A 26,578-nucleotide genomic window follows, 5' to 3' on the forward strand; every position below is an offset into this window, starting at 1 on the left:
ATACCACAGATTACAAGACTTGAGATTTTCACTGTGAGTAGATAGTGTCTCATAGATAGAGGGGGCACAATCTCCTCTTACTCCACTTCAGAGTAAGGGTAGGGACCGAGTGGATCACTAACATGATGCAACACATTGTTTCCTACACAAATACACTTGAGTCTCTGCTTCTCAGAGAAAGAATTGAGAGGTAAGGAATGGCAAAATACAATGACTATATCAAGTCCACACCATTACTTAGGGCACACATTATTACCTGGAATAATGAACCAATGCCAATAGATGCTCTCATTATGCACTGTTAGCTCCTTAGGGATGAACACAATGTCCATGCATCCTTATATTCCCAGAGCCCAGCACAGTTTCAGAATCAAACTGGGATTCAGAACATGCTTACAGCATAGAAGAGTAAGTGACTTAAGTCGTGACTGATTAGACAGCATCACAACAGGGCCAAGTCAGTCATAGCTTCTCCTCCTGCTTATTCTCAGCCCACACTGAGCTGCTTAGAAGAGATGCAGAAGGAGGCGGCCCTCATCAGAAAGGAGGACATCGTGTTCAGTGCCACGATGGGCCAGAAGGTTACTAAATGCCTCCCTCCAAAACCAGCAGGCCTAGTGCAAATCTCTGGCCCTTAGTCTTCAGCACCTCTCATTCCGAACCTTTCCAGATGTGACCACCACCATTATAATTACCACATTTCTATAGACTGTTGTAGTCACAAAGTACTTGACAACTGATTTTATTTGCCTTCTGGAACAGCAGTTCTGAAGATAGTAAGTACTGTTATCCTCACTGCAGATCAGAGAACTGAGTCACAAAAAAGGTAAAATAAGCCAAATGAGATCACACAGCATGCCGGGATAGATTTGCCACCTTTCAAATCTGGTAACGCCCTGTGTATTTGTTTGCTTGGTTATCCTGTCCGCCCCTTACCTTCTCCGTACACAGAACTGCTTCCAAAAAGTGGCTCATATCACAGTGCTTTTTAAAGTGAATGTAATTGCAATCTGCCTCCTGAGATAGTTGGTAATATTCTGAGCCCGAAAGTCACCAGTTTTTCAAGAGCAGGCATGAGACCTCGTAACACCTGTCTGCCCTAATCTCTTCATCAATGCTTCTTTTACCAAGCTGCCACCACAGACAATCCTTTCTCAATGAGTGAAAAATATTTCCGCAACCATGTTCAAGCACTCCATTTTCCTGTCAGAAAGGTAATTGTGGCTGGCCAATAAACCAGTTTGAAAACTCAAATTTAAATGAGCCGAATTTAAATTTATAAGAGCCTCATTGAACATGCAATTAATTTTATGCTTATAATAAAAAGAGAAAAACCTCCGGTCTTCCTGAGGAATTAAACAGGCTGATAAGGAAATGCTGTGCCTCCTGGAAATGAGATAAAATGACTCTTGAACACTGTCATCCTTTTGGTTGCATAATATTATATACAATACGTTCTATTTCAGGGAACTATTAATTTTGCCAAAATTAAATAGATTTTTTTTCTGAATTCTTACAGGAATGTGACCAAATGGTTAGGGTTGAAACATAGATTAGGGGTTCCAGATTTTGTTTTACGCTCTCACTCTGTCCTTTATATTACTTCTTTGATCTTTACAGCTTCCAGTATTTTTGTTTCTCCCTAAAAGAATGGGGAATAATAGCAATGGTAGAGCTCAGCTATCTTTAAGGGCCTGGGAACTTTGTTCAAATAAGTGAGATGTTGAGCAATGCCCTCATTTGCCAATCCTTTTATTCCTATTATAACCCACTGGGGGGTTGGTAGTCACTTATTTCTGATTTATATTATTTTTATGTTTTGCTGTGTATCTCCATCCCATTATAAGCCCATTAATAATGTAATCAATACATGACACTAATTTGTATTTTTCAAGAAGAAGCTCTTAGGCTGCTCTTTATTTTAAACTGCTCTGGATACTGCCACATGCAAATCACTGTGTAAGATTATCACTACGTATGCATTTTCCAGTGTGGTAGGAGTACTAGCATCATTGAGAAAATTCTAATACTTCACTTTGCTGGGGACAAAATCAGCCTTTGACATATTTTTGCAAGGTTTTAGGGGCCCATTAACACATCATTGTATTCAGTGTCTTTTTGAAACTAATCCAATTTTTTTTAAAGGAAATTGTTAAAGATAGCCAAACTTCAACCCTTTCTAATAGTGCTCATATTTGGACTTCTCTTATGGTTTGTCCTGTTGCTGTTCCCAGGATTGAAGGGCTCCCTCCAGAGGCTGCAGCTCGAGTACGTGGACGTAGTCTTTGCCAATCGACCAGACAGCAACACCCCCATGGAAGGTGAGTAAAGAAATGTAATAAAGGAGTTATTGATTCTAGCTTGACGACTTACTCCACTCACAGTCAGAAGTGAAATGTATTCGGACTGATTTGATTGAATATGAAAAATGAAAACGTTCCCAGTCAATGTCTTTCAGCCTCGGTATTCACTCACACCAGCCCATGCTCAGCCTCCTGCATCTTCATTATTTTTAAAGTAGTTTCAGGCTTTGGAATTGTGGCTCCTGCTGGGTACAGTGCTCACTTTTCCCAGGTTCATTTCACTTCTGTGATTCCATCAACTAAAACAATAAAACTAATTGGAAGGGGAGTTTATAACCTTGCCATCATTATTTGAAGTAAGTCATCTGAGGGGCTTCATCTTTTATAATGACTCTCTGTCTGATTAGTTTCCAATCTGTGGTAACAAGTGTTAGGTGGGACCATGAACAGAGGCTTGACGGGAGCCACTATTCAAACTGAGACTCTTCTTTGCAATTTGGGTTTAGATTCTCAAGGAGCGTCAACATTTTATTTCCTTTCCATTACAACTGTTTGAAGACAATAGTTTAAGCATTTCCTGTGGAAGTTTTCAGAACTTTCCTGAAAATAGATTTTCTTCAATTTACATTTATTTATGGAACCTACTTAGGAGTATTGAGAAAAAAGATAATTTGTGAGGATAAGATAAAAATGAATGTCCTAAGCCCTGGCCAGCTAGCTCAGTTGGTTAGAGTGTTGTCCCGATGCACTAATGTTGCCAGGTCAGTCCCCAGTCAGGGCACGTATAGGGCACAACCAATGAATGCATGAGTAAGTAGAACAACAATGTTTCTCTCTCTCTCTCTCTCTCTCTCTCTCGCTCGCTCTCCTTTCCTCTCTTGCAAATCAATTTTTTAAAAAAGAATGTTCTAGTTATTTGAGTTTTACAATCATGAATTATCACTCACCCAAGGCAAATGAAAATGAAAATATTTGTGAAAAAGAAAGGAAAAAAGAATGTTCTTGTTATTTGAGGTTTACAATATGACAGATTTACAAATTTGCAAAGAATTAGAATAGAATAATTAACATAAAATTATACTGAAGATCAATTTGTCTTTGATGACTCAAAATATAGTTCAGGATATTGTAATGCACCTGGTTCTATAAAGATTTACTCTTGTTATTGGGCTCCAGAAGTTATAACAGTTATAAATGATCCCAATACATATTGATTTTTCTGTAGGTTGCTTTTCTGACCAATATATAATTTTCTCTTGGAGTTTTCTGCTCCCTTGATTCTGAGTAAATTATGAGTTTGCTAAAGCATTATCAGTGTTGGAAATTCATAAGAAATTACCCAGAGATGACATAAAATGCATATTTTTATCAAAGCAAAGAATGGGTGTTTGATAAAGCAAATTATGTTGTTAGTCTAAGAAGTGTTTATTATAAGGATAATATGATATCACACTATTCTCAATGAAACATTAAAACAGAACACCAAAGCTATCTAGCTTTGAGTGTGAGTGAAAGTTGTCAAGTACAATGCTGTTTAGAGGGCGCTGTAAAAGACTGAAGTTGATTCCCATTTTAAGTCCTTAGTGACTATTTCCCTATGAAAACGTGTACTTTGCGATTACAGGGTAAAAGAACATCTAGAATTTTTCAGTCTTTTTTTTCTCATTTTTCCCATTCTACTCATATCTTTAATTTTAGGGATATAATGTAGGAATCTCTCAAACAATTTTATAATTTGCTTTACGTTCCTATAGAAAGAGGAAATTCTCAATTAGGACCCAAACTATGTTGATACTGATAACGGTGGCTGTCGTATAAACACTGGTTATGTCTTGAAATGTATTAGAAGGGTGTTTCAAATTGTTTTCTTTTTCTTCTTCTTTTTTTTTTAAGAACTGCAGCATGGTCCAGCCTCTGCTGGAATTGGAAAACGTTTACATTTTCCCTTATTTCCTTATAGAAAATTCCATGAAGCAGAATAGGAAGCTCTTTTATCATGAGTCATTATCCAAGTTCAGAAATCTAATGTAGAATTTGCACTTGTTGAATAGGTCAAGGAGCATGGCTCAGTGACAGTCAGCCACCTCAGGCTGCAGTGCAGCCTTCTGTCCCCGACTCCTACCAGGAGCAGACGCACTCCTCGCTGGCCCATCAGGCTCGGAGTCTTATTCCTCTGGGATGACTTAGCAGGGCCACAGCACAAGCAATGCCCTCACATAGGATTTGCTCCAGGTTGAAATAGTTTCCCTGCGATTCTTCCTAGCTTTCAGAAAATGTGCTCACACTTCATGGACCCATTTGTTCCAAGGTCGGCCCGAATGAAATGACAGTGTGATACCCATCTCTAGAAACTCATTTTCTACATTTCATCTTTTCTCCTTCCCTGTAACAGAGGAAAGTATTGATCTGGGCAATAGAGAGAAGAAGAAATAAGAAATAAGAAGAAAATAAGAAATAGACAGGGATTGCCGGGCAGCTTCGGTAACATTTGCTCCTCTAAAAATGGAAAGAATGGTGTCTGTTACTGGATTCGGTATTGTTATTAAGACTCATTTTTGTAATGATTTTGTAAATCATATGTGTATATATCAGTCAAAGTTGTACATGTACAATGGGGTCTAGCTTTGGGGAGGGAGCTATTAATGTTTCTAAAACCAATGTAGGAGGTAAATGCTATGTATAATCAGAATTACTCTAGAAAACCCTACAGTAATTCTGTTAGTCAATGTTAATCTTTAATTAATTATTCAATTTATTCTCCAAATATAGTGACAAACGATCACTAGATACTAGTCCACTTTTTTTTTGTAATGGTTGGAAAATTCTTAATATCATTCACATAGGTTTCTTATTTCAGCAACTCACATTGGCAATTTTAGGCTCAATTACAACCATCTCTGTCTAATATAAGCGAGGCAACAGTGGTTGTCAAATGCATATTGTGGAATTTTCATACATTAAATCTGCATATATTGACACTATACTATATGTATGTGCCTGGGTATCTTATCGTAGACCCTTAACATTTGTAGATCGCTTTGATTAACTTCAAACATCCCTGACAGCTCCATGGAGCCACACCACAAACTAACTTATAATTTTGCTGTGACTCCCATTTTAAAGTCCAGGGACCTAGCAAGAGAGCCCAGCCCAGCTCTCAAAGGCACATTTGAAACAACTTTGATTTAAATTTATTAAAATGTCAATCCCATTCATTTAGCTTGCACCATGAAAGGATGTTAATTGGGAACATTTCTAAAATAAACTACAATGAGTGTCATCCACTTTAGACTTATCATATAGCAACCAATTGAGCCAGAAAAAGATTAGCAATAACATCTCCTTCATAATACATTGGCATCATATGTTCAATGAGTTGTTGCCTTCCCTTCATCCTTAGAAAATCAATAGATAAAAATGAGCGCTCTAAAAAGAATTCTAAATGTGCACTCAGTGGAAACAGGACACTCATTTGCAACACTATGGAAGGCAATTAGACCTTTTACAGCTACAGGAAGATGTTCCGGACAACAGAGGGGGAACTTGTGTCCTTTTTCCTCTGTCCTTGTTTACTTTTTTTGGTTCACTTAGTAGTAAGTCATTTTTTCTTTCACAGCAGCTGCCATCCCATCTGTCTCTGCTACAATATCTGGCATGGACATGAACCGCATGTTTTCCAGTCCCAGGGAAAAAAATCAGCCCATAGTTTATTTCTTCTTTCTTATGCTGCTTTGCTCCTCCCAAGAGAGTCTTGGAGATTTCCTCATGTTCTATGATACTCATATTCTCAATTCTTTCATTTCCATAAATTCTCAATGTGTATTTTAATATATTCTCTTGAGCTCATTTGACAAGAGGAAGTTCATCCCAACAAGTCATGCCAGACAGGGATAGACTCAGGGCATTCCCAAGAGCCCCGCTAATTTCTCCATCAATTCTCTTCTCATTGCTCCAGGAAGGAAGTGATTGAGCATGACTATGGGCAGGAAAGGAGGCTATAAACACTGCACCACTTGTGAATAACAAAGAGGAAACCAATTTTAGTTTATTTAGCTTTTTAAAAATGAAGGAAAGATGCCCACTAATTTGTTGATCTGAGAATATGATGATCTTTATATTAGGTTTTAATTTAAAAAACACTTGAAATTGAGCTTTCTAACTTTTATTTAGAGCTTTTTGCTGAAACTAGTTAATCTCACAGACTCCCTGATTCATTAAATATTATTCCCAATCACAGTTCAAATTATTTATTTTTTTTCTGCTAGTAGGTTGATGCAGACATAAAACAGCCCAGATGACTTATTTCAAATAAGAGAGACAAGATGAAAGTGAGCCTCACTTAATTCCCATAATATCACCATATCAAACAACCCATTCTTTATTTACTTCTTTCTGAGCCATTTTTTTTTTTTTTTAGTGTTACCATATGCACTCAGGAATCTAGGATATCCAGTTACAGCTCAGGAAATACCAGAAAGTGGCAAATATTGAGCATCCCAATTTTCCTACATTTTAAAAATTCCAGAACACTGGATCTAGATATGTAGCAACCAAAATAAATTTTTCAGAACAAAAATGTAATGAATTAAAACCTAGGAATATCATCTAATCACACTGGATCATCCCTTCTGCCTTTAAATTTTTTTATCTTTCCTGAAAGTCACCCTCAATGTGTATTAATAATAATAATAATAATATCAAGAAGGAAGCTTCTGTAAGTAGTCTATAACAGTACTGTCCAATAGAAATATTTTGCAAACCACATAGGTATTTTAAATTTTTATTAAGTATATTAAAAAAGAAAAAGAACAAGTGAAATTAATTATAAAAATATATTTTAATTTAACTCAATGTTAAAAATATTATTTCAACATGTAATCAATATAAAAATTATTAATGAGGTATTTTAGATTATTTTGTCATAGTAAGTCTTTTGAAATCTGTTATATATTTCACAATTACAGCACATCTTAATTTGGATCAGCCACATTTCAACTGCTTAATAGCTACATGGAGCTACAGTATTTGACCACATAAGTCTATAAACTGGATTTCCAGTCTAGCAGAGCGCCAGACATATAGTAGTTGCTCAATAAATATTTATTTATAGAAGGATGGGTGGATGAGTAAACAAGTATTTGAGCAACTGAATAAATGAAACTAAAATTAAAGCTACAACTTAACTTTTCCTACTTGAAAATGCATTGTGTTTTCCTATCTTCTATGACCATTCTGGTACTTAACTTTATTCAACATATTTCAGTGTGACATTAAGAAGGATGGGTTGCTGGCAAGCCGCCCCAGGACACTCTTGCATTCCATTTCTCCTCATCTGCAACAGCGGCAGCGTCCAGATGCTGGATCGCTCCCTGGAAATCTGACTGATACCTGAATGAGCAGAAGTGAATGGAAGGATGATTCCTTGGCAGTTCAGTTGTCCCTGAGGATAACTGTATCAAGTTAAAATTATCTAACACGTTTTATTTATGACTCTGGCCAGTATGCTCCGGAGCGCCTCTGGTGTCTGTCAGATCAATTTAGCCTCCTGGCTGGAACGGCTGAAACAGCTGAGTTTTCAAGAAATTAATTTGGAGAAAATGATTTTCATATTCAAGAAAATGAGCCAAATGCTACCAACCCTGTGACAAAAAAAATGTGTTCTAGTTTTATGAAATCAGTTTTATTTCCATTTTAACTGTGAATTTACCAATAACTGTGAATTTAAACCTATTCAGCTGATATCGTATCCTTTACAAAATAGCAAGTCCTGTCATAAAAAGGAAAATTCATTCCACTCATTCTAAGAAATGTCACTGGGGGATGGTTGAGTGCTTTCAGTCTCCTTTGCAGCTTTTTAGAAAAATCTCATGTTTCTGTTTATTGTGAGTCTCTTTCTCACTGGAACAATATTTCTGCAAAGTGGACTGGGAGGGTAGGGTATTTGTTGAACACAGCTTCAAATACTGGCTTTGTACCTATTAAACTGTACACCCAGGGCAAGTTACTATCCTTGTTGAGGCTCCATATCCTCACCTGACATTGGAGGTAACACATAAAGTGACTTCTGAGTAAGTTAACAATGTGAGTGGAGCACCTCGCCCACAGCAGGGGAACAAACATAAGCCCCATTCTAGAATGCCCTGCATAATGCACATGCATATAAAACTCTTGGATCTCTTCTCAGAGGTAACCATAAGAGAAGCCCAAGGCCCTGAAACTATAATGTGATCAAAAGGAAGGTGGCCGTGCTGCGGGGCCAGCCTGGGTTCAGTGGTGAGGCCAAGGAGGAATCAAGGTGCAGAGATGGCAATGGACTTTTTTTTAAGAGTTTATTTGCTTAATTTTTACAGAGAGGGGAAGGGAGAGAGAGAGGGAGAGAAAAATCACGTGCAAGAAATACGTGGATCGGTTGCCTCTTACAGGCCCCCGGCTGGGGACCTGGCCTGCAACCCAGCCATGTACCCTGACTGGGAATCAAACCGGCGACCTTCCAGTGCACAGGCCAGCACTCAATCCACTGAGCCACACCAGCCAGGGCTGGAATTTTTTTCTAGCCCATTGTTTTCCTTGGCATTTTGTTCTGAGATCCTCCATTCTCTTTAATGTTAACGTAATTATATATTTTCCAGGGTTAAATCTATTCAGTCAAAAGGCAATCTTGAGCCTGTGGCTTCATTTTCAAATGTGTATCTAGAAAAAAACTCAACAATGGGATTCACTCATTCAGTCACTTGATATTCATCAAATGTCTACTATGTGCCTAGCACTGGAAGAAGCAGAGGCTAATAAATCAGGCAAATGTCCTGCCCTTATCGAAATTACATTCTTGTGAGACAGAAATTAAGTTAGTAAAAAAGTTACATTAGATGGTCATAATAGTGTGGAGAAAAAAAATCCTGGGAGGTTAGGAAGTATGGGGGCTAGATTTTGCATAGGGTATCCAAGGAACATCTAACTGAGAAAGATATAGGGAGGGTAGCTTGGCTTCCCCCCAGATGAGAAGGGCATGACTTTGGAATCAGTCAGATCCTAATTCATATCATCTTTCTATTTATTACTAGTTATATGATCTTAGCTAAGTTATCTAACCTCTCTTAACCTCAGTTTACTTATCAATAAAATGCAAGTAATAATATCCACTCTGTGGAGTTAGTAGGATTATTTGAGGTAATATATACAAAATGCTTAGAATGTTGTTGCTTAGTGCACAGTAAATAATTATTCAAAAGTTTGAGCTATCATTCTTTTATTGTTATTGTTTGCCTAGTCCTGCTGTAAATTTGTCATTTGGGAAGTGACCTCGACGCAATTATAGCCTCCAAGTCCATTACCAGGTAATCCTAGAGGTCCCAAAACAGAAAGGCTCACATAACAAATTAAGATGCATGAATCACATGGTTTATTCCACCAAAAAAGTACAGTGAGAGAGAGTCACAGGGGAAGAGAGAGGGGCAACAAAACAATTAGAATAGAGTACCTGCAGGTGGAGGGACCCAGCGACCTGAATCTTGGGACTTGCAGTGTTCACGTGACCTGTTCTCTCTCTCAGCTACATTGGCCTTCCCTATGGCGGCGTGGTTATAATGATCAGAGTTGAGGTGTGAGCAAGAAAGTTCAGCAGATAGAAGGTGCCTGGGTCAAATGGACACTTGCTGTATTGGAAAACCTCAGGGACAGGTCCACCTGGCCAATCAGCTGTAGCTCACCAGTTAGCCTGATGCACAGCTCTGGACTCCACATTTCTTGTGTACAGAATTTTTGATGACGGAATAGGTCACCCATGGGTGGCTGATTTAAGACCTCATTTGAGCCCTCAAATGTTTCATGTATATTTAATGTATCTTGAATATTTGGTGCTGAACGCATATGGATATATTGTGAATATCATATCTTTCCATCCTTCCCTCTCAATGCTCAGCACACACATTCTGTACTTTGTCTAAAGCTGCCATGACTCAAAGGTTACTAATCCATTTCATTTTACCATACACATTATGTGAATTTTGCCTGTGTCTCACAAGCTAGTTGTTTCTCTATCCCGTTTGTTCATCCTCCTTTATTTGTTTGTTTCTCTTACTTTCTTGAGCAGAACTGAATAAAGTAACACAGCAAAGACACATTAAAGAGGTGACCACTTAGTTGTTGACATGCTGCCTCAGATTTGCAGTCTTCTAAGGCCACTGAAGAGTTTTCCACAGTTAACAGAGGGCCCCAAAGTTCTGAACAAGGAGCACTCCAATATGCATCTGTCAGGAACGAAGCCCTGGTTGTCAAGTATCTTTTTCCATCTGGGTTCCACAGAAAGACAGGAGCTTTAGAAAAACTACCTCTGCTAGAGCATGCTGAGAAGTTAAGAGTGCCAAGGCTTTGGAAAATATGTGATGGGCTGGCTTTAAAGAAAACTATATTTCAGATGACAATTTATCAACATCTGGTGCTGTGTTTTGTGCTTTCTTTGAAAGTCAAAGCTTCCCAACCTCATTCCTTAAAGTCCTGGTCTGAAGGGAGGATCTGGGAGAAGAATATGCTTATACGTTATATAATTTAGCTACTTCCTCTACTCTCCCTACTCCCCTTTTTCTTTTCTTCAATAGTGAAGGCAGAAGAGATTCAAACCCTGTCATTATTAATAAGACACAAAAGGAGAAACAAGGTGGGCCACATATCTGGGGGCCTATGGGACCTGCTCACAGTGAATCTGTGGCTCTCAGCAAGTTCAGAAAGGGTAGGATTTTTTTTTCTTAAGGACCCTTTAGTTAAGAAAAATAGAGACAGGGAGACAACAAAGATGGCCTCTGCTTACCCCAGCTGTTAGGGGAAAAAGAGCTGCTTAATATTCCCGGCTGTGGGTTTATGACTCATGTGTACTTCCTTCTGTGGGAGTTGTCCTCTCCCTGGAAGATCGCTGGAGTTGTGACAAGATTTACCTCCATATTCTGAGAGGATGTTGACTCAGTCTCAGGAGAATCATTTTATAAGCTCCTCATTGTGCTGCAGCTAATCTGCAGTGACATGGGTAGGACTCAGAGACCAACGTTACTCAGCCGTCTAGCCTGGGCAGGTGGGTTATAGACTTGAGCAGTCTGCCACTTAGCAGCACCTCAGGGCTTATGAGCATGCTGATTCAATGGGGTGAGCAGAGCCACCTGTACCATTGCTAATCTGGAATTCCCAGTGAATAAATACCCTTAAGCCTCTCTCTCACTTTCTGTACAAAATGAAGTAATAAGAGAGCAAATGGTTTTGTTAAGCCCCTCCTGGGTATTTATTATGCATAGTTTAAAAACAAAATTGAGAGTCCGTAGTCAAAGGGTGAGGGTGCTGGTTTTAAACTTGGTTAAGTTGCTCAGACTTTCTGTTGCACAGTTTTTTATTTGGAAAATGGAAAGAATAAAAATATTACCTTCTCTAGCTATTTCCTAGATTGTTGGAAATATAACATGAGATCAAATAAATGAAAATGTATACACTGTAATGCCCTATATATACACTTTGAGGTTGAAATTGCCATTACATATGTTTATACTTCTAGGAATTGATATGTATAGTAAGATGTCATAGTCCAAGTTTCAACCAGGCACCAAGACACCACTGAAATACAATTGCAAAAAGAGGTGCCCACTGTCCATTTTGTATACTTGCAAAGGAAATGGGCAAGCGCTGGGTCCACGTCTCTTTCTTCTCCCAGTTTTTTATTTTGAAAAATTAAAACCTACAAAAAAGTGGGGGGAAAAACATGTAATACTCTTCATGTAGATTTACCAAACTGTGCTGTATTTGCCTGTTTTTCCCTTTCTTGCTCTCTCTCTAATGATATTTCACCCACACTTTCTCCTGTCCCCTGAGAATAAGGCATTCTTCTATATAACCCTAATGCAATCATCACACCCAAGAACCTTAGCACTTGATACACCACTATGATATAATATGCAAGCCATATTCAAATTTCCTAACACGGCTTCTATAGGAATTTTTTTAGGTTTTTGTGTGGGGATGGGGGGAGTCAAGAAGGCAGGTCCATGATTTAATTAAAAATCTCACATTGCAGTAGTTATCACAGCTTTTTCATCTCTTAGTGTAAAACAATTTCTCCACCTTCTTTTCTTTTTAATGACATTATCATCTTTTAAAAAAAAAAATCAAAGCCAGTTGCTTTGGATAATATCTCTCAGTCTGGATTTGTCTGTTTTTTTCATGATCAGATTAAGATTAAGCATTTTTGGCAAGAAAACTATGCAGGTGGTATTGGGTCCCTCTCAGTGTGTCCCTCAGAGGGCCCAGGAGTCACTATGTCCCACTATTGGTCGTGTTAAGGCTGACCTCTCAGTTAAGAAGACATCTGCCAGCTTTCTCCACCATGATGGTACCTCTTTGACTGGTAATTAATAAATGATGTGGGTGTGTTTCTTGGAGACCAGGTAGATTCTTTGAATCCAGTTTTAACATCCACTGAGGATGCTGCCCACATCAATTATTGCAATGGGGGCCACAACCCTTAGCAATTTGAGAGTGAGCATCCTTCTGTAAAGGCGAGCTTTCCTTTCTCCTCCTGCCCCGCTTTCAGCTCTGTGACTCCAAAGCTTTCTCGCTTGCCTGAAGAATGAAAAGGTTTAGACGGAGGATAGAATCTCGTGAGGGGATCTAAGTGAGGGCGGCTCAGACAGGGCTAGCTGTGGAAGTGTACGAGTGGTTGAGTTTGGATAGATATTGAAAGTAGAGCCGACAGAAGTTCCTGATGAGTTGGATGTGGGTGTAACAGAAAGAGAGGAGTAAAGAATGACTGCAAAGATTTAGGCCTGAGTCACCAGAAGGATGGAGTTGCCAGACTGAGATGGGGAACACCATAGGCAGAGCCAGTTTGCAGGAGAGATCAGGAGTCTGGTTTAGTCACGATAAGTTTGAAATGTTCATTAAACATCCAAGTGACGATGTTCAGTAGGTAGTTGAACAATGAAACTCAGAGGACAGACAGAAACTTAATCTGAAGGTCGTTTGCAAGTAAATAATATTTAAAGCTTTTATAGAGTAAGTAAAATCACATGGCGGGGAGGAGACAGAAAGAAAGGGAAAAAAATACATAGAAAGAAAGGACTAAAGACTGAGCCCTGGGGCTCCCCAACATTAGGAGGTTGAGAAGAGGGAGGGAGGGAAGAGTACGGTGCCCAAGGAATAGGTAAAGAAAACACAAAATGAAAGAAGTGATTAATTGTAGCAAATGCTACTAATGGGTCAAGTAAGAGGAGGACTGAGAATTGCTCACTGGTGTTACGAGAGCAGAGATCATCCATAACCTCAACAAGAGCAGTTTTGATGAAATAGGGAGTGGGTGAGGGAGTAAAAGCCACTGAATCTGTAAGTCTCAGTTTTGTCATTTGGAAAACAGCAAAGAAATCTCTTGATTTAGGATGACAAAGTAAAATATCTCTGCCCCTTCTTTAAAAAAATCTTTTAAATCACCCAATAAATAGCATACAGGGCTTAAAACTAAATAAAAATGTCCTTTCTAATAAAAGTAGCAGATGACTAAAAACCTGGACCAATATATTTGAAAGTGGAAAAGGGATAGAGAAACTGTAAATGACTTAGCAGAAATGAAAAGATGTATTAAAAGTGTCTACAAGTGAGAAGCAAGTTAATTTGCACCACACAACCTGAGAATGGTGAAGGCATTAGAGGCACCAAAGTCACTGAAGATGGGGGTGAGATGGGAACTAAAAACAAAGTAGTTATTCAAGATTGTACAGAGGGATTAAAGTTCCATGTCCCCATATCTGTGGGCAGTGTCCTGCCTTTCTTCTGCAGTGAAGGAGGCAAGAGGTACATTAACCAGAGAAATTCAGTGAGAATTTCTAGCTTAAAGAGATACCAGACACAGAGGAAGGTGGGGTCAGACAAAAAAAAAAAAGGATTATGAGACCCCAGATCTTTCCACTCACTTACCTTCAGGTCACTAGCCATGCACTTTGCCCATGCAAAGATAAGAAAATATTTCTCTGGAGAAAATTAACTATCTCAGAAAAAAACAATCTAACATACTGGTATTGCTATGAAAGAAAACCTCAGTGGGACAAAGTCCCCTACTTGCTCTAGTTGAGAAGTGCCATCCAGGCACAATTTTAGTACTTTACTTTTAAAAGGAAACCCAGAGATCACCAGACACTCAAAGGAAACCCCTAATATATATTTAAAAATATTTTAAGAGCTCAACAAAAGAAAACAGAGCCATGCAGAGAGATACAGAAAATTTCAGAGAAGCTATCATTAATATACTTGATGAGAAAAGAGAAGATATTGTATCAATGGAACAAGAACAGGATAAAAGAGAATGCAAGAGAAACACAGAACTAGAAAAAAAATCTTAGAGATTACAACATATAATAGCTAAAATGTTTTAAAAGTCAATAAAGACACTGAATATTAAAGTTGAGGAAGAATCCAAAAATGGGAAGGGGGGGAGACAGGCAATAAGAGTGAAAAGATAAGAAAATTAAGGTTCTTTCCAGGAGGTCCAGTATCAATTCAACTAAAATTTCTAGAGAGAGAAGAGAAAAAATGGAGGAACGGTAGTTATTAAAAAAAAAAAAAAAATACAAGAAAATCTCCTGATTTGAAAAATATGAGTCTCCAAACTGAAAGTGCCCAGTAAGTATCCAGGACAATGAATGAAGACCTGCACAAAGGAACATTATATTGAAATTTCATAACTGAAAAGATAAAGAAATGCATCTTAAAATATTCCAGAGATTTAATAATGCACATCCATTCAGTCTGGAGAATAAAGATGGCCTAGGGGTTTTCAACAGCAAAACTGGCGGCCAGAATACCATGGAGCAAAGCTTCAGAATTCCAAGCAAAAAGATGGTGGGCAAGCTATCAACCAAGGGGAAGGAAATAACATTTTGACTTTTCTGTCTCCAAAACACAATTCCTCAGAAGCTACTAAAAATGGGCTCCACCGAAACGAGAGAATAAAGCCACAAAGGGGAAGGCCTGGGAGCCAACCCATTAAGGGAAGGCGAGAATCTCCAGGATGGCGGAAACGCAGGGCGCCACGCTGGCAGGCGGCTGTGGGCTCCAGATGAGGTGCTGCCAGAAGAAGAAAAAGGAACCGAGTTTCTCACAGGCTTGACCATGTGGAAAACTACGTTGAGAGACGTTTGCTCAAAACATGAGAAATTTAACTGCAGCTCCAAATAAACCTAAGTTAATGTAGTAATTGTCAACTAAAAGAAAAAAGAAGGTATAAAAGAAAGCAAATGTGATCATCATAAACTACTTAGCTCAGTAGTGGACAGTAAGTACACAGTCATTATAATTAAAACAGTATGAATTTAATCCTAAACTGAGATGTGAATATATTGGAAAAATAGTGACCATAGAAGTATGTATGCGTGGAAGCTAAACCCCTCACTTCCTCAGGTCGATAGATAATGTCTAAGAAATCTGAACCATGACAGCAATGCATAAATGCAGAGAAAGGTAGAGACCGATACCAGAATGAACAGCTACGCAGGTTGCAAACAGTTTCCTCTGGGGTGCAGGCAAAGTGTCAAAGAACTACTACTGCTTTTTGTTACAAGCCTTTTCATTTTGACTCTCCAAATAGTGTGCTTGTATTACTTTGACAAAACTAAAGGTTAAAACAATAACCACACACATGCACACACAAATGAGATAAAAATTCCAGTAGTATTGAGTTGTCAGTATTAGTTACGATCTCATGGCTGTTGAAGTCCAGGCACATTCCTTGGGGCTTAGAAACAGGCAAGCAAGGCTAGTTTTCCTACCCGAGATTCCACCACCAGAAGCCAACCTACTTCTCACACGTCCCTCCAGAATGAGGCCAGCACCAGAGACCCACCCGCCATTTCCAGAACAAGCTGCGCTCAGCCAGAATCCACTGCAGGATGAGAAGTAAACATAAGTTCCATTTATTTTATGTGTCATTATTTTTAAAGAGCAATAACAGAGGAGCACCACATGGTCACGCGTGCGCGCGCGTGCAGACACACAGACACACACACTGGGCAGTCGCCTTCATGAAGAGTGTGATCTCAGGAAGCAGGAAAGGGTTCCTGTTAGTTCCCAAGGCAGCTCTGCAGTTAGTATTTTGTTCCTTTCATGGAAGCTGTCATGCTCCATCAGCGCTTCCCAGTCCACGTGGCTGGGCACGAGTTTGCCTCTTTCTGACTCGCTGAAGTGTTCTCTGTGGCTAAGAGCAGACTGGAGCTAGACTAGCTTTCAGAGCCCAGCTCCAACACTTACGGAGCTGGGTAACCTTAGATAATGTACTCCGCTTAGCTGTGCCTCAGCTTCCTCATGTGCAAAATAATATAAATATAAATAATAATAATAATAATAATAGACCTATTTGATAAGATTGTTGTGGGGACTAAATGAGCTACTATATGTAAAGTGCTTAGAAATAGGCCAAGAATATCATCAGCACTAAATTAGTGTCAGCTGTTTTTATTAATACTCCAGAACAGCGATTTTCAACCTTTCTCATCTCACAGCACCTGTAAACTAATTGCTGAAATTCTGAGGCACACCAAAAAACATACTTTTCACTGATCTGACAAAATAATAGCTATGATTTGGAGTCATCCACACTGGATGGCTATTGTGTTGGCTGTTGTCATTTTTTAACTTGACAATCTAAGGGAAAAGAGGTCAGTGCCCTGACGAACCAGTCAGATAGTGCATGTTTTAACAACTCCTGCAGCACACAGGTTGAAAATCGCTGCTCCAGAAAACAGACTACCCTAGGATGTATGAGGAAGCCTCATAAAATGTGGCATGAAAATCAACAGAAGTTTAGGACATAAAGGATTCGGTCATACTAGGGTTCTGTGTCTACTTAAAGACCAGCCCCGGGGAGGGACTGCTCATTGCACTTTCCAGTCCCTCGCCCCTCTGTCTGCTCTTCGCCTCACAAGCATATGTGCGTTTCTCCTGAAACGCAGGGAAGAAAAACATATTGTGTGTGGAAAAGGCAGCTGCGGGAGGGTGAGGGGAGCTGGACAAGCTGCAGAGTAAACATGAGACATTTCCCTTCCATGTCAGTTGTACTCAAAGATTTGTAAAGTATTATTATTGTTTTAAAATACTGCTTTATTATGGTGTAGAGTCAAAATGTGCATAAATTTTTATGCCAAATCAAGGTTGTCTAGTAACATTTTCTTTTGTGGCGCTTTAGTGGATCATGTGGTAGAGATATTTAAGAAGTACTACCGTCTATGAAAAGCCTTGCTAAATCTCCCCTTAGCAGAAGATCGTAATGGAGAAAATAAGGGAAAACAGATATCTTTGGGTCGGGGATGGAGAACATCCTTAGACAATAGGAAAGAAAACCCCAAAGAAAGAAATGAAGGATTCCAGACACACGCAGACAACGTGTGGTACAGGGAAATAGAAGCAAGAAGAGAATATGAGGCCTCCCAGGGCGCACGCAGGGGAATGGGCCCGCCTCATCTACAATGGCTCTTGTGGTGAATATTGGGCCATTCCTGGGCCTGCCATACATTTTAATATGCAGAGCCACAGGTGCCTCATTTTAAAATATTAGCAGAGTCGGCATCTCCTCTTTACCAGGTAGTTCACTGTTGAAAAGCTGAGGAAACTATCCAATTCACCTCGTTGAGTTTAAAAGTTGCCTTTTGGTTACTTACCAGGCACTCACAAACACAGATAAGTTCTGAAGAGCCCAAATGGGCCTGGGGCTGCCAGGAAGCTGCCTCTACTGAAAGGGTAGAGCTTTTAATGTAGTTAAGATGAAGATAGCATCGCCTTCCAGACGTCTCCCCTGGTAGGACCAGGAAGTAAGGCCAGCTCTACACTTTTAAAGAAGCAATAAAGATTGCTTCCTGTTACTGCATGAAACTAGATTTGCCAGTAGAAAATCTCATTAGGATAAATATTTTTTTTCTTCTTATCAATCCTCTGCCAAGCTGCCTGCTTTAATCTTTCATCCACAAGATAGAATTCCTTTTAAAATAAAGTTAAAATCCTGTCCCAAGCAGCCAATACACACAGACAGTTGTATAAATAAAAATTAAAAAAAAAAAAAAAGCTGCAGACTGGATAATACAATAAGCTACACAGTTAAGATTGCACATTGGCCTGTCTGACCAATCGGGTGACCTTCACGCAACTTTAAAGATCAAAAATTCCAGGCTTGAGTCAGATATCTGCAATGCAATGATAGATGCTCCCAAGTACAAAAATAATTGATCCACTAACAGTCGATATAGAAATATTAAGAGCCACGTAGAACTTGCAGAGTTTGCTCAAATTTATTTTTTAGTATCTCAGTGAACATTTGGAAAAATATTCCTTAATGAGTGTTTTGCATAAATTCATTTCCCTTTAACACACCCAAAGTCTTATTTCCTCAGTTGATAGAGATATTTTAACCCTCTAAATGCTTCAAATAGTGAAATCAAAAGAGGGAGCATGGACTATATAAATAGGGATGAAGGGAAAGGGAAAAGGATATGTTGTTTCATTTTGTTTCCATTGGTGGGTAAGGATGGTTTTAGGGAAGAAGTGCAAACCTGGCCTCACCAAGTACATCATCTCTCTGAGCCTCCATTTCTTCAAATGCAAAATGAAGATGTAGTAACACCTCCTCATTGGGCTGCAAGAAAGCTTCAAGGCAATCATATTGATGAAATGCCCAGCACAGAGCCCAGCACACAGTAGGCACCCACAGAGTTAGCTCTCTCTCTGTCCCTCCGTCATGAGTGTGCCCAAGCAGACCCAGTCTGAGCACAGAGGAAATTGTTGGCTGTCCGCACAGAAGACACCTGTCCCTCTCAGGTACCCAGATATTCATGTACATGACAAGGTTCCCCGCAGACTGCCAGCCGACCCAGAGAAAAGCCGCTTCCTCTCCCCTTGCTGGACCTCAGTTCCAAGGTGAGCTCTGGGTTGTGTTAAGCCAATCAGCCCATTTTTTTCCCTTGGCCAGAGTCATTGGTTCATGTGACCAAAACGCCCCAATCAGAGTGAATGTCAGGAGTCTTGGAATGTTGAGGCAAAAGAGCCTTGGACAAGGATGGGCAAGGAAGCAGGTGGCCATTGAAGTTACTGATAGCCACCCTAATGTCACAGTGGGATCCAGCCTGGGGAGAGTAGAGCACAGAGTTAGGAAAAAGATGGTACTCAATGGCTCGGAACAACCAATGCTGGAGCGTATATTATGACCTCTGCACTTTCAATGACAAAAGCCAGTATGTCTCTCTTAAAATGTAAGGACTTTTGAGTTTTCAATAACTTTTTCCATTAAAAAAAAAAAACCCCAACAGATACACCAAGAAGTTTGAGACATACTCAATTCTAAGAAAAACTACAGCCCAAAGAGCAAGTGGATCACAAAATAAAAAGCTAATAATTCTCAAAGATATCATCTTTGGATCTTTGAGATACAGGGTCCAGCAGAAATGAGGCCTGCTTGAGTGTGGTTCATAGGGTAATAATATGAGTGCGAGAATTTATAGTTTTAATTTGAACATTTCACCTAAAATGTCATATGGTGTGCTTGAGTGTGATATTGTTATTTTACACAATTACATGCTAATGATTTTGTAATAAAAGATGTTGTAATATAAAAGGGTGTTATTTGTGCCGGACCCTGTAAACGAGGGGTCTTTATAAGTTCTATCATATCTTTCTATGTGTTACTGTAGGTTTTATTGTAATATACCAGAGTATCTTTCATCATAATTGTTTCTGATCTATATAAGAAAAGTTTCACTCAGCTTAATCCACACAGCAGGTTAATTTCCTTATTTATTTCCGCACACATTTTGCAAATTATTCATCCTGGTATATTCACTAAGAAAAATGAGGTTATTCAAAATCGGTGGTTCATGGGAATGTCATCTATAGCAAAGAACAACTGGTAACACCTGCTTTGAGAGTTTTCTATGTCATTGTTAGAAATTAAATGTTTTTGTTTCCACCAAATTTCTGTGTTGAAACCTAATCCCCAATGTGCTGCTATTAGGAGGTGGGGCCTTCGGTAAGTGACGAGGTCATGAGGGCAGAGCCTTCATGAATGACATTAATGTAGTTATAAAAAAGACCCCAGAGAGCTCCCTTCCCCTGCCATCATGTGAGACAATGAGAAGCTGTTTATGAACTAGGAAGTGGGCTCTCAACAGAAGGGAATCTGCCTGTGCCTTGATCTTGGTCTTGATCTTCAGACTATGAGAAATTAATGTTTGTTGTTTGTCACCTATGGTATCTTTGTTATATGTCTATGGTATTTTTGTTGAAGCAGCCCAAACAAATAAAAACACCATATTCTATGATAAAATTTGTGGGCTTGATTGCCAAGAGCAAAACTTCAAAGATTTTAGAAGAAAATCCTTTTTCAAATATTAACTTTTTCATTTATGTCAGAGAGAGGTTCAGTTTCTGGAGAAGACCCATGTTCAAACTCTTAAAACATCATTTTTAAAGGATTGACCAGTAACATTGTCAAAGGAAACCCCAGGATGCTAACGTACACTCTTGCAATCCACTGATGATACAACTTCTAGTTTCACAGATAAAGATGTAAGTCAGGTATCTAGGAAATTTGCACAACCCTGGGATTTCAGTTCACTTAGATTTGTTTATTTATTTACATTTCTTTGTTTGTTTCCTTGCTCCAGACAAAATTTAAGATAATGGGGTTTTTACGTACTCCCATTTTGAATGTCTCTAAATTAATTAGAATTCGTTCTACTGTTCATAAATCTTATAGAATCTGGCATATGGAGGAAGAGCACTCTACTCAATACTCACCTTGAATGCTACCTCCCTTTCACTGGGACAGAAATGCTCTGTCATTTAATTACTACCATTTAGTATTAACCAAACATAGGAGTTAAAAACTGGTATTTTGAAATCACCAGGATTTAGCAGGAAATAGTGAGGACCATGATTACATTATGTTGAAGGACAAGGTGTGATTTTATGATCCATATTCAACATAATTATTTGGAGGATTAGCCAGCAGTAGTTGGTCTAAGTGAGCTGTTGGAAAGACTGGGCGTAGTGATAAAATTATAAAGAAATAATGAAGATAGAGCAGTATTGAAAGATAGGAAAACAGTGCCATTGCCTTAGGCAAGTTGCTTGGCCATTCTTATCTAAACGGGTCACAAACGATTGTTCTCTTGCTAGGATTAAAGATGCCTGTCTGGTGGAGGAAGAAATATTAAAAATATATAGCATCACATAGCCTCCTCCTCTGTAGAGGGAGAGCTGAACAAGGAATGAACAGAGTCCCCAGCATAGCCTGTGTGTGTGTTCAGAAATCACAGCAGGTTCAAGCTCTTACAAGGGGGAGCTGTTCTTATTTGCAGGTTCTGCCAGTGGGATTTGTTGGAGTTTCTTTCAGCTTGAGATCAGGTGAAAGATGGAGGGGGAGTGAAACTTCACAGGGGGAGGAAGAGAAATGCCACAAACGCACACAAGTCTGATTAAATCATCTCTCAACCTTATCCTTCACCTATTTATTCTTTCAAGGTGGGGGTTGGACTAAAGATGGCCAAACCTTTTTCACTAGTCCTATGTAGGTGGCCTAGAGCCTCACTTTGGCACTTAGGGGTACTTTGGACTTGGGGTAAAAGTGAGACTAAAACTTTCCCATTTCAATAATCTAGTCCACATTCCGGAATAAGATTTGGAAATCACACCTGGACAATATCAAAGGGTCAAACTGTCTAGGGTCAGGGGAAAACCTCATTATGTGGCAGAGCAGAGAGGCAGAAGACAACGTGCCTTTTGTGTGTGGTGGGGGAGGGGGCGGATCTCTCAGGGTAGCTGCAGGGTGAGGACACTACATTGTCCTGGGAGGCAAAAAGTTCCACATGTGTCCCTTTATAGTCTCTTGGATCTGGGCTGTTCTGATCCAGAATCATTTTGACTGACACCCTAATCCAGAAAGCTATTCCTTATAAAAGAATATCTTGTAAAGATGATTCTTTCTCTAAGCTTCAACAGGTCAGATGCAGATACAAACCTTCTTTAGGCTCTCTTCCAAGAGTTATCAGATTTCAGGGCTTTCCTCCAGGAAGCAAAAAAGATAACTCACATTTCCTGTCACTCAAACACATCAAGAACTACAGTCATCATCATATCACATGCAAAGGGATGGCTATAACCACACACAAGTCATCACACGTTCACAAATACATTACGTGATCAACTACTTAAACACTGTTATTTTTCTGTCCCCAGCCCACCTTCATCCACAGTGTACATTTCAAGATGACCGATCCCAGAACTTCAGATCTAGAAGTGGCTTAGAGTCTATCTCCCGAGAACTTGCCCCGATGCCTATCTCTCTGAGCCTCAGCTTCTTCATCAGGAAAATGGGGGTTAAAATATAACCCACCAAAACAGTTATCATAAAGATTTCTTATGTGCTCAATTAATATCAGTCTGCTCATTTGTGTTGAAGAATCTAAGATCCGGAGAGGTTAAGCAATGTGTCCAAGCCAGTGACAATGATGGGACGTAAGTGTCTCCCAAATCCCGGTGTGTGCTCTGCGAGGTGAATGAAGCCAGGCTTCCCTGGGACAGTCAGCAAGCCTTTAAGGCTAGCCGTGGTGTGGCTTCCTCTACAGGTGTGAGTTCCATTCCTGTGAGAAAGGATAAGAGTTTTCTATCTCCAGACACTCCGCTGAGCACTGAGGAAGGATTCTCCAAAGGCAAGAAGATAAAGGACTGATAAAGAATCAAGAAAAACCCTTTAAGACATACAGAGGCACAGTTAGAAACCAGCACCACCCCAAGCTTCTGAAGTTAATAAATAAGTCAGGTTTAGCTAAATAAAGAACGAACAGCTGGTTTGGAGTAAAAATTGTGCCCAGGCCTAGATCTGTTTGTTTTTTTAAGCAGTGTTCACAGCAACTCCTGCGGTGAAACCAAGCCCCCGCCTCTGCCAGTGCCCCGTCCACCCCTGTACTGCTCTCCTCTGAGGAAGGAGGATCTGACAGCGGTGAGGCTGACCCACATGAATGACACTGTCAATAGTCAACAATTTTTAACCTCTAAAAATGGCAATTTCATTTCGTTAAATCTAATATTTGTGAATTAACCTCTAACATGTTAGTGCTTTAAAGTGGTGCCTTTGCTTATTAGGGAACCTTCTTTCTTCTTTCTTTTTTAGATTATAAAAGTATGATAACACACATTTGCAGAAACTTGGAAAATACAGAACAAAGTCACATAGCTCCACTATGTAGTACAATTATTATCTTGTGTATTCGCTCGTGGCATTTTGTAATTATATTTGAAATAGTTATAATTATTAATAATATTCAAACTTCTAATTATGCCTTAAAAAAACGAACTCCTAGCCTGTATTTCCTCCTCTAGAGTAAGAGGAAATGACAGTGGGATGTGTCTAACGTAGCTTTTGTTTTTATTATTTTGTGTCTCTATGGCCAGGTGAGCTTGAGTACATTTTATCAGAACACTAATTTCTGCATATTTATCTTCAGTCCTTATGGTTCATGCAGTATAACTATCTGCTTACAGCTTTTGAAGTTCTAAGGAATATTTCCCATAAACAAAAGTTTAATGTGAGCAACCATTTTGGTTTTTTTGTTTTTGGTTTTGGTTTTTTGTTTGTTTTTTGCATGACGGACAATTTTAAAAATGTTTACCCCCAAAATTGTTTTCACTTAAAGTTTTATTAAGGCTTCTAGTTTAAAATACATATTTTAAAATATAGATGACCTACATTACCAAAAGGAGAATGTCAACTTTTTTTTTTTTGTAACTACGATGTTAGAATCTGGGCCTATTTGAGAAAAAACAACCAGAAGAAACAACCAGAGCCACATCCTGCTTCTTTGTTTCTCAGTTTTTGTTACTCTTTTAGAGTCTCAAATTAGTGTAAACACATTATGTCGTGTCAAACTTTGAAAGGATTCCACAGGATCAATATCATCCTCACTTTATGATGGGGAAATGGAATCTTTAGAGAAGCAAAACTGACTTGCAAAATGTACCAATGGCCAGCTGTGTGCTAGGATTCAGGGAATAGGAGAGAGAGCTGCCCAAGGCCTGCAGACTAAAGAAGAGCAATGATTATTTCAACCTGGAAAGGAGTGCACCGGGAAAATTTAACACAGTTGTTGTTTTTTCTGTTTGTTTGTCTTTGTTTTTGTTTTTATAGTTTAGACAGTGTTTCTCAAACTTTGAGATTTGAGAGCTAATGAAAAGAACACAAAGGCCCAGGCTCATTCAAGTGGGCTGGGACCTGCAGCTCTGTGGGGGGTCGTCCGCTCTGCTCAGGTGATCCTGATTCACACCAAAGTGCATGTGTGCGTGCACACGCACGTGCAAGAGTGCGTGCATGCCGTGGTGACTACCTGTTCACACATCTCCTAAAGCAAATAACTGAATTAAAAGTTTAATTAGAGCATGAAGCATTCAGATTAGATGAAAGAGCAGAAAGGAACAGTGAGAGGAAGTTTATACCCACTGAAACGGCTTACTTGGGAATGGTATGAAGCAGTGGGTCTCAAACTTTTTTCTGCACCGAAATTGCTTGGAGGGCTGGTTAAAACAGGCTGTTGGTCCCATGGCCCCCAGATGTTGTAATTCAGTAGGTCTGGGGTGAGGCCCTAGGATTTGCATCTCTAACAAGTCCCCAGAGGCGCGGCCACCCCGCTGGGGAGCGCTGGTGTAGAAGAGCACAGTGGTTCTCAACCCTGCCTGCACCCTGGAGTCACCAGGGGTGAGTGTTTAAAGGATTGATGCCAGGCCTCACCCCCAGAGATTTTTATTATAATAGATGGAGCCCAGATTTGAACATGCAGTCAGGGCTGAGAACCACTAGTGCTAGGACTTCCTGGAAAAGCAGAGCGGTCACATTCAGTCCTGGGTTGCCAGGTTTAATGTTTGCCTGTGTATTCTTTCCCAGGAACAGGTGAATGCAATGCACTAAGTCATCTTCCTATTGTCTTCTCTGGACTCAGAATCGATGCTGTGACTATGCTTATTAAATGCATTTCCATGACACACAAGTAAAAAAACAACAGAATTTTAGACTTTTTCTCAACAATGCTGCCCTCTAGTGTTCTTAAATAGCAGAATCACCTAAAACCCCATCTCAGCCATCAGTATGGCAATTTCCTGTTAGCTAAACACTTGGGGGATTTTTCTGACATTTAAAAAAAAAATAATGCATATTAAATTAAATTTTACTTTTCTGGCAACATGAATCTCCAAGTGCGGCCTCTCAGATCTCCCGTAATGTCTCCCTGCAGCCTCCTCTAGGATAAGAACTCCTAGATTAAAGCTTTTACTACAAATAAAAGAAAAATGAAAATAAGAGCTCTTGTCCTTTCCTCTTTCTATACATCCTATTTTTAAATAATTCCTAGGGACAATTACAGGGGTAATTTGTGCTATTATCCATCAATTTGGTTCTAAAGACATCTTTTTCCTCAGAACTTGTGAGAAGTGTCTTTGTCCAATTAAGGCAAAATAAGAAGAAAAGAGAGACCTGGCTTTGTTCATGTGGCCCAGTTTACAATTTTTGTTGTCCTTTGGCTCTTTTTCAAATTGTAATACTGTGATTAATCAACTACAAATCTTGCAATGCCATTTCCATTATAGATGGTTCACAAAGAAAACTATTTTGCTTCTGACAAAGGAAAAGGGACTCCTGGAGTTCTCCTTTCAATATTCCACCAAGCTCCTCTCTGCAGGGTCAGAGGCCAAACAGATCAGGGAGAAAGAAATTACCAGCAACTCAAGTACCTGGGGATTGGAGTGTCAAGCATGGAGTCTTCCACACTCAGAACTATTTATCCTCTTCTTTTCCTTACTTTTCACACCCACCTCATTTTCACATGACTAATCATTTATTGAGAATAGAATTCATCAAACAGGAGCTCCCATGCCTTCCTGTGATGCGTCCTACACACCTCTGGGTCCCCCATCTTGCAGAAATGGCCTTCCCACCCAATTCTGCCTTCCTCCATCTTCCTTCTTTTGCCCCTGACCCCCATCCCATGTGTTCTGTGCTCATCTCACCTGATTACAGACTTAGAGACAGGGGAGCATCTTGTGTGAACCTCAACAGTGTTCACCAATATGTTTGATTCACCACAATATCCCCCGCATCCAGCACAGCAGACAATTGATAAATACTGTTAATTGAATGAATTCCTCAGCTCTGAATGGAACAGGAGGGGAAAGGAGAAGGAGCAGGGCAACCATGGAGATGTCCAAAGGGAGAGAACACCTCTGGGGCTTTC

General features: G+C 39.5%; 1 protein-coding gene across 2 annotated transcripts in view; it reads left to right on the plus strand.

Moving 5' to 3' along the window:
• KCNAB1 (potassium voltage-gated channel subfamily A regulatory beta subunit 1) overlaps window positions 1-26,578 on the plus strand; it is a 311,123-nt gene that overhangs the window by 261,326 nt on the left and 23,219 nt on the right. For both annotated transcript variants that reach the window (XM_054579914.1, XM_054579924.1), the window contains exon 8: window positions 2,235-2,321. In XM_054579914.1, coding sequence (XP_054435889.1) covers window positions 2,235-2,321 — 87 coding nt within the window. The remainder of the gene's footprint in view (window positions 1-2,234; window positions 2,322-26,578) is intronic.

Source organism: Pteronotus mesoamericanus, unplaced genomic scaffold, assembly GCF_021234165.1.
Source record: "Pteronotus mesoamericanus isolate MK-2021 breed Mesoamerican mustached bat unplaced genomic scaffold, CSHL_Meso_final contig_116, whole genome shotgun sequence".
NCBI classification, from domain to species: domain Eukaryota; kingdom Metazoa; phylum Chordata; class Mammalia; order Chiroptera; family Mormoopidae; genus Pteronotus; species Pteronotus mesoamericanus.